The sequence below is a fragment of the Propithecus coquereli genome, unplaced genomic scaffold (genome assembly GCF_000956105.1).
Source record: "Propithecus coquereli isolate 6110/MARCELLA unplaced genomic scaffold, Pcoq_1.0 Scaffold111, whole genome shotgun sequence".
NCBI lineage: Eukaryota > Metazoa > Chordata > Mammalia > Primates > Indriidae > Propithecus > Propithecus coquereli.
Window position 1 is genome coordinate 3,658,602 of NW_012135081.1, and position 8,919 is coordinate 3,667,520.

General features: G+C 54.2%; 1 protein-coding gene across 1 annotated transcript; it reads right to left on the bottom strand.

The window, feature by feature from the left end:
- Positions 1 to 949: 949 nt before the first annotated feature.
- KRT3 (keratin 3, type II) lies at positions 950 to 7,430 on the bottom strand. The gene is made up of 10 exons (XM_012650757.1): positions 6,708 to 7,430; positions 5,440 to 5,660; positions 4,810 to 4,870; positions 4,357 to 4,452; positions 3,890 to 4,054; positions 3,359 to 3,484; positions 2,830 to 3,050; positions 2,439 to 2,473; positions 1,544 to 1,654; positions 950 to 1,495 (listed from the first exon to the last, which is right to left on the bottom strand). Exons 1-10 carry the CDS (start codon positions 7,353 to 7,355, stop codon positions 1,272 to 1,274), a joined length of 1,908 nt encoding a protein of 635 aa, XP_012506211.1. The 5' UTR covers positions 7,356 to 7,430; the 3' UTR covers positions 950 to 1,271.
- Positions 7,431 to 8,919: the final 1,489 nt, after the last annotated feature.

Genomic DNA, 8,919 nt, shown 5'->3' on the forward strand with positions numbered 1-8,919 from the left:
CATGTGCTCCAGGACCCTAAGTGAGTCATTCCACCTCTCTGAGCCTCAGTCTTCTCATTTGCAAATGGAGGGTTTGGACTCCTTACTCCTCAGTCCTTTTCAGCAGTGATCCTCTGGACAGCCCTCCCATGGCCAACTAACACTTTATCAGGCTTCTTGTGCAGGGCAGAGGCCAGGATGACTGAGCTTTCGTGGCTGGTGCGCACACATGGAGGCCCAAGTGCATGCAGTCCATGCTCAGGTGCTGAGTTTTTCTCTCAGGACTGTTGATAGCTGTTTCCCAGGAAGGGGGCCCTCTGTGGGAAATGCTGGATTAAAGAAAGCTAACAGGTTTTCTTTGCTACAGAACTTTTTAGAAACTCTAATATGTGCTCCAAAAAGAGAAGACTTAATGGGCATGAACCCTTTATTGCAGAGTGTCTTAATGGACTGGTGTTCATGGATCAGACTTGGAAACAGGATGCTCTCTCGGGAAACTCCTCCAGCCCTGGGGTTCTAGCAGCTCACACTTTCCTAGGTGCACTTGGACATGGAAAAGATTTTAAGATGTCAGCTGGAGTGGGGACAAGGGAAGAATCCCTCTGTCTCCAAGTCCCTCTTAAGTCCCCAGTGAGAGAGAGCAGGGAGGAAATAGGTGTCTGCATGGCCCAGCTTTCCTGCCCTAACCACCGTCAGGCCCCGCAGCCTCCTGGAGCAACCCACACCCTCCCCACGGTGCTCAAAGAATAAATGGACAGATCTCACAATGGACAGTGGGGAGGAACTGCCTTGGTCTCAGAGCAACAGTAGTCTGGGTGCTGTGCACACCACAGTGCCCAAGTGACAGAGGCAAAGGGCAGGGAGGTGGGAGGGGCGGTGACCACAGAAGTCAGTCCAGTGGGGAGAAAAGCGTGTGGAGAGAATGCTCAGAGCCTGGTGTGAAACAGTGCACTTTATTGGGGAGGCTGGTGGGCAGAGGGGACTGCGTGTTAAATACATCAGAGCCATGCTGACCACCCCACCCAGGCAGGGGACCCCAAGGGCAGCAGAAGGTGGTGGCTGGGGCCACACCCAGACAATCACAGGCACAGGCTGGAGCCGCAAGGAAGAGTGTGAAATTCTCGTGTTTGGGCTTGGCGGGGGATCTGGATGGAGGAGCAAGAGGCCCCTAGCTTTCCAGCGACAAAGAGCCGCTCCCTTGGGGGACAGGGGCATGGCGCTGGGGTGTTGCCGATGGCGGGGAGCGACGGGGCGGCAGGCGCTGGGCTGGCTGCGGTGCTGAGGCGCCTTCTTTATCTGGAGCAGCGCTGGGAGGACTGGGAGAACGTGACGCTGCCGCCCCGGTTGCTGCCGGAGCTGAAGCCTCCGCCACTGACTCCACAGCGACCCCCGGAGCCGGAGCCAAAGCCGCTGCCGCAGCTGCCGAACCCACCGCCGCCGCCGCTGCCGAGCCCGCTGCCGCTGCCGAACCCACCGCCGCCGCCGAACCCGCCGCCGCTGCCGAACCGGCTGCCGCCTCCGAACCCGCTGCCGCCGCCGAACCCGCTGCCGCCGCCGAACCCGCTGCCGCCGCCCGGGCCGAACCCGCTGCCTGCGCCGCCTCCCAAGCCGCCACCGTAGCCTCCTCCGAAACCACCTGCCGAGGCGGAAGTCGTGCTGCTGTTGCTGACCACGGCTGCAGGGAGAGAGGACGGGACAGCGATCAGCGCCCCATTGGAATTAGCCAATGACCCCCTGGGCCCAGGATGGTCGGGATCACGACTGCGTTGCACCTGATGACCACCATGAGCCATTCTAACCCCCATGGTGTTACGTCGTTATAAATTATCCAATGGTTCCTCCTACGTACCCGACTCTTGATGAATCCCTTGGAGGTTATCCAGCCTTGGAATTTCTTTTCCCATTGAGGGCTCCCTATTGGATATTCCCAATCGGCCACCTAGACCTATTAAAAGTGCCCTGAGGCTGGGCGCGGTGGCTCACGCCTGTAATCCTAGCACTCAGGGAGGCCGAGGCAGGCGGATCGCTCAAGGTCAGGAGTTCGAGACCAGCCTGAGCAAGAGCAAGACCCCGTCTCTACTAAAAAAATAGAAAGAAATTAGCTGGACAACTAAAAATATATAGAGAGAAAATTAGCCGGGCATGGTGGCACATGCCTGTAGTCCCAGCTACTTGGGAGGCTGAGGCAGAAGGATCTCTTGAGCCCAGGAGTTTGAGGTTGCTGTGAGCTAGGCTGATGCCACGGCATTCTAGCCCGGGCAACAGAGCGAGACTCTGTCTCAAAAAAAAAAAAGTGTCCTGAATCCAGAACAATTGCAAAAGCCAATCCACTGTTCCTCAACTCTCAGAACACCCCTCCAATTTCCATAGGAATATTTTTAAATTAGTAGCTATGTCCCTGTGTTAGTGCAGATATTTCAGAATTAACTCTCATTGTCACAGCTACTTTGGCTACTTACAGATGCTGACAGCACTCGGGCACTCTCCAGACATCCTGTTTGAGAAAGCAAGAGAAATATAGCTCCATCACAAAGCACATCTCCAACAAGTCCACAGATCCAGGTGATGAATAACAACTGGAACTGAACCCAGAAGCCTGGCAGGTCAGTAAACTTTCTTCACCCTTCTATGGGCCGTAACAAGGAGACCCTGTAAGCACTGGGTGCATATGCGCTTTGGCTACCTGTGGAGGGAGTGGGCTGGTGGAGACAAGTGCTTCTCTGCAAGGCCCGTGGAAGATGGGGGCCTGTCTTTACACAGCAGGCCTCCATCCCCATTTACTTGGTCACTTATCTGGCCCTTGATGTGGCTTGGGTCAGAGGATGTGGGGAGATGGGACTGGAGGCTCACCTGTACTCCTCACCCTCCAGCAGCTTGCGGTAGGTGGCGATCTCCACGTCCAGGGCCAGCTTGACGTTCATCAGTTCCTGGTAGTCACGCAGCAGCCGGGCCAGGTCATCCTTGGCCTGCTGTAGGGCAGCCTGCAGCTCTTGGAGCTTGGTGTTGGCATCCTTGAGGGCCATCTCCCCACGCTGCTCAGCTTCTGCAATGGCTGTCTGCAAGTTGGCATTCTGGGGCAGGAGGTAGACGGAATGAGCACGGTAAGAGGGTCCCAGGCCCTCTGCATCTTACAATGAATTATTCCATCTTAAAGTCAGGGAGCATTCCCCCTCCCCTAGCACCACTATCTTGTTTCCATCCGTGGAGATATTGTCCCATGGATTAGCTAGCCATCTACACTGGCTTGGTCTTTGAACTCCCTGGAAGCTGATGCTGCCTGAGATGACCTTCAGAAGTCCATTCTGGACTAAGAGTCCTGAGATCCTAGCCCCCAGCCCTCACCAGTCAGCCCAGGCACGAGCATCCGTGGCCATCCCACCTGCTTCTTGATGTTCTCAATCTCTGCACGCAGCCTCTGGATCATCCTGTTGAGCTCCACAATCTCACTCTTGGTGCTCCTTAGGTCATCCCCGTGTCTGCCAGCCGTGGTCTGTAGCTCTCCTAACTAGAACAGAAGGGAAGGTGTGGTATTGATGCAGCTTTGCCTGACTTGTTTCTGTAACCCCACCATCACCCCCAAACCTTGAGAAGTTCAGTAAGCATTTGCTAAAATGACACCGAATTGTGTTTCAGCAGGGACACCTCCAAGGCATTAGGGAAGAGAATATCTGGGTTGTTGTAGTAGAAGATTTTCCTGCCCTGCAGTCCCTGAGCAAGCTAGAGTCCATCCCACCACCTCCACCCCGGGGGAAAGATTTTCTGCAGCTGAACAACCATTAGAGGGATGTCTCCAGAGGGTAGAACACAGAGGGGTTCACCAATGACCACTGGGAACTCACCACCCAGCTGTCCCATAGGCCATAGCCTCTGAGACCTCCCTTGGCTCCTCCAAGAGGTGCCTAGTGCCCACCTTGGTCTGGTACAGGGCCTCAGCCTCAGCCTTGCTCCTCTGGGCAATGTCCTCATACTGGGCACGGACGTCAGCTATGATGCTGTCCAGGTCCAGGCAGCGGTTGTTATCCATGGACAGCACCACGGATGTGTCACTGACATGGCTCTGCATCTGGGACAGCTCCTGCCAACACGGAGGGAGCCTGTTCACTTTCAGGGTCTCTGCAACAAGCACACAGAGGCCTGGGAAGATGCCCAATCAGTGGTTTCATTCACTGACTCTAGCTCTGAATGTGCATCTGCCCACCCTGCCCCAGCCACTCAGAGAACTCCAGGTCTGCATCCCATCCTGCAGGATCCCTGCCAGGGGGCCTCATCTCTAGGCTCATTCCAGATAGCCTTCTGGGGTCTAGACACCAAAATGCGCCAGCCTAAAATCTGGAAACCTCTCACCCTCCCTTGCCTCTTAGTAGGTAACATCCTCACCGCATCATAGAGGGTCCTCAAGAAGTTGATCTCCTCCATCAGGTCATCCACCTTGGCCTGAAGCTCCACCTTGTTCATATACGCGGCATCCACATCCTGAGAAGACAGGCACATAAAGGCCCTATTCCCCCAAGGAACAAACAGCAAACTGCAAATGCAGTGAAAAAGAGCCAGGGAGGACCAGTGCTGGTGATGGTCCTTGTCCAACACTGGTCTCCACGTGAAGGGGCGATTTACATCTCACTGGGATGGTTTATGTTTAATCCCACTGAAAAGCTAAAGACTAATAAACTGACTCTTTCAGGGATCTTCCAGATTAAGAAGAACCTAGCTTCCGTCCATTGCTCCAAAGGCCTGAACTTGGCAGCTCTTCGGCAGTGGAGTAAGGAGATTCCCCCAACCCAGCCAGAAACCTGCGGCCCCTAGCCCGGAAACCTCACACACAGCCTTTACCTTCTTCAGGGTCACAAATTCATTCTCAGCAGCTGTACGTTTATTGATTTCATCCTCATATCTGTCAGAGTGAAAGAAATAGCTGAGTTTGATTTTAAGGTAGTAGTGAACACCACTGTTCCCTGAAGCCCTGGAAGTTCATCTCTTCCACCCCTGCATCCCTATCCCGCTGCTCTAAGGTGAACACATCCTCTTAATACCTCCCTATTAGTTAGGGGGACCGACCATCCCAATTGGCCCAGGCAAACTGTCCTGGTTTCAGCACTAAAAGTTCTGCATCCTGGGAAACCTGTCAGTCCCAGGCAGACCTCCTGGTTGGTCACAGTACCATGAGTTGGCTCAGAATCTTTCTGATCCTAGAACCAGGATCTTCCCCAACCTGGCTCATGAGAAAGTGCTTCCTCAACTCTAAACTCATCCTTCTTTTTCCACAACTTTATTTGTAAAGGACTATACCTGGAGAAGTGAGACAAGGGGAACCTAACTGAACCAAGCTGTCCTCCATAAAGGCAAGGAGAGGGGAACAGGCCAGGTGACACATTGCCCAGCAGTCAGAAGGAATGTAGAAAGGGCTGGGACTCTGAGACAGAATGGCCCATAGCATCATCCCACTCCTGCCCTGTCACTCACTTCTTCTTGAAGTCCTCCACCAGGTCCTGCATGTTCCTCAGCTCTGAGTCCAGGCGGCCTCTCTCCCCCAGGATGCTTTCTAGGTAGCTCCGCAGGTAGTTGATGCGGTTCTCAAAAAGAGGCTCAAGGTTGTTGGTTCCTGTGATGGAATTTGTGCCCTGCTGCTGGAGCAGGTTCCACTTGGTCTCCAGGACTTTGTTCTGTTGCTCCAGGAAGCGCACCTACAATGCATTGGGGACAGCAACATCAGGCAGCACTTGTAGCAGAAGAGAAGAGGGCTTTAGTTCAGGGAGGACTGGGTATCTGTATCCTGTGGTCACCCAGCGCAAAGGCCTAGACAGGAGGCAAAGAGGCTCCTACTACAGCTGGGGAGATTATGGTCAGATGGTTGATCAGTCAGAACACTAACGACACAGAATGGTTTGGAAAGTTACCAAGGAAGGAGAGAAGGTCAGGGGAAACTGGAAGCAGCCCTTGCCTGAAAGCAAGAGAATTGGAAAAACGACCCTCGGCTGTTCCTGAGGACTTCATGACTCTATCCCAACTTCTGAAACTACAGTGCACTCTGCAGAAATGTACATGGACCTCAACAGCATCATTTCCACCTAAGACTCCACTGACACTCCAGCCCTTCGAAGGCTGTGAATCACTGGGAAATGACACTAGCTGACCATAGTCAGCAGGACAGCACCTCTCTTGAGCCCGGAGGAATGGCAGCCCCATGTGAGCTGTCCTGGTCTGGAGAAGCTCACCAAGCACCCTTCTCTTCCTGTCTAGGTTGAGTAGGGGTGCAAAGTAAGTTGCCCACTTCTCCGTAGCCCTGTGGGACTAAGGTTCTACTTACGCCTCCTTAATCCCTTCTCCAGGGCCTCAGTTTTGCTTGCATGGCACAGGAGCATGTAGGGAAAAGGCCTCCTGGAGAGCCTCAGGGGACAGCTCATGTTTGGAAAGCCCCCATCCGTACCAGTGGCCGTGGCCCTTGCCTTGGGCTGCCAGCTCTGCCAGCCCAGGCCTAAATAAGGCAACATGTGGGGAACTCACTTGTTCAGACAGGCAAGATTCGATGATGTTTGGGTACAAACAGGGGACCATTTTCTTTTCACAACTCCCCTCACTTACCTATGTGGACAACCCCTCAGCACCCTAGAGTTCTGCCCGAATCCTTCCCTTGTAGCCTGGCCCATCCAGGACATATTTAAACACTGTGTCCAGAGGTCAAATGCCAAGTCCCCAGCCTAGGAATAAGGGCAAAGTCAGAGTTTCACTACCTTGTCGATGAAAGAGGCAAACTTGTTGTTGAGGGTCTTGATCTGCTCCCGCTCCTGGGCCTTTACTTGCCCAATCTGGGGGTCGATCTCCACATTGAGGGGCTGCAGGAGGCTCTGGTTGACAGTCACTTCCTGGATCCCCCCAGGGAAGCCACCAGGCCCACCAAAGCCACCTGGCACACCAAAGCCACCAGGACCACCAAAGCCACCAGGACCACCAAAACCACCAGCTCCTCCTAAGCCACCAGCTCCTCCAAAGCCACCAGCCCCTCCAAAGCCACCAGCTCCCCCAAAGCCACCTCCCATTCCCCTACCACCACCAAAGCCACCACCAAAGCCACCTCCATAACCTCCCCCAAAGCCACTTCCACAACTGCCCCCAAAGCCACAGCTGCTACGCCCTCCACCAAAGCCACCAGCCCGGGAGCCACCACCTGCCACACTGATGGAGATGCTCTTGTTGCCTCCCAGGTTGTAGAGGCTGCGACTGCCAAAGCCACCTGCTCCACTCCGGAACCCAGAGACCCCTCCGCCAGCTCCCCCAGAGCGGGCCACACAGCTCATCCTGCTGCTGCCAGAGACCACAGCGGAGCGGCCGGAGAAGCCCTGGCTCCCGCCACCAGATGTCCTGCAGACTTGTCTGTTCATGGTGAGGAGCTCAGTGAAGACAAATGTGTGAGAGATAAGCAGGGACACCGAGAGTCAGAGGAAGAGGGAAGGGAACTGAAGACCTATGCAAGATAAATCCCTTTATATACATTTGAGGAGGTCGTTGGGCTCAAACGAAGGAGAGATAATTAATCCCAAATATTTATGGGTTGGGTTTGCCTCTAAGGCAATAAGTTTGTTCCAGGCTACCAAACACACCTTGAAAATAATCTGAAATGGTAAAAGTGCTAGGGTGGCAGGCTTGCCTGGCAGGGGTGGTGCCTGGCATTGCCCCGCGCTTGGGCATGGCTGCCTCCTAGCTTTGTCGATGGGGCCCAGGAGGCTCGCTGACCTGCATCAGGAGCCCAGCAGCCGTCTCTCTGCCTGTCAGCTGCCCACAGGCCCTGCCAGAGCAGCGCTCAGCTCTGGAAAGGATGGAGTGGAAGGTGGGGTGGGGGTGGTTCTGGTTCTCGGAGTGGTGGAGACAGAGAAGCCCACCCACAACTCTGGGCAAGCATCTCAACAGAAGGGGTGACACGACTCGCTCCTCAGCCTGCACGTGGTTGCTGAGTGCCCACTGTGTGCTCAGCTCTGTGCTGGGCTTGGGGATGAAGTGGTGACCTCTCCTTCTCCATTCTTGGAAGCAAAGCCTAGAACTATGACAAATCCGCCTCCTGGGTTCTGCCTATCTCCCAAGCGTTAGTTCAGGAAGCAGTGGCTTTTTGTTTATGACTATCTTCTGAGAAAAAGTGAAGTTAACACCTGTGCATGCTGGTGAGACATTGGCAAAATCCAACATGCCAAATATTTGTTTGTTATTTACGCTTCCCAGAGAAACTGTACATTATCACACATCTTGGCTTCTCTATGGTTTCCTTTCTTGCTCGCCACATTTTGGCATTTTTCTGGTTTTAGCCCAAGTCCCAGGGAACAGGAAACTCAAACAGCAAATTCAACTAATATTTACAGATTGCCTAATGTGCCAGGCACTGTGCAAAGCCCTGAAGACCCAGTCATGGGCAAGACACAGGGGGCCCCTGTGGGACCATTCTCTGGTGAAGGGCGTGCTCCTGAGAGCCACCCCCCAGCCCCAGGAGGCCAGATCTGGCAGAGCCGGCAGCACTGCTGAGCATGTCTGCATGTCTGACTCCAAAAGCCTGACAATCTGTCAGCCTGGTGTGTTTCAAAGGCTTAGGCACTGGTATCGGTTTGCCCAAGAGGAAACCAACCAGCTCTGGTGCCTGCCAAATCAGCTGCTTATCTCTCCAGGACAGGTCTGTTTTTGTTCTGCCTGCTGCACATTAGACCCAGCCAAGGGTGCAGCCTGTGTGGCCTTGGCAGGAGGCTCCCCAGAATCGGGAGAAAGAAGGAAAGTACAGGGACTTCAACACTCATTGGGTAGGGCTGGGTGGTGGTGGCCCAAGTGGGAAGGAAGTGAAATTTTCTTCCATGCCCTGGTTCTCCCATTTTGACCTTCTCACTCCCGTATGTTACCCCCAGGCTGTGCAACATCCCAGCCCCTCCCCCAGCATAAAATCGTAAACTTTCCACGCACTTACAGTCT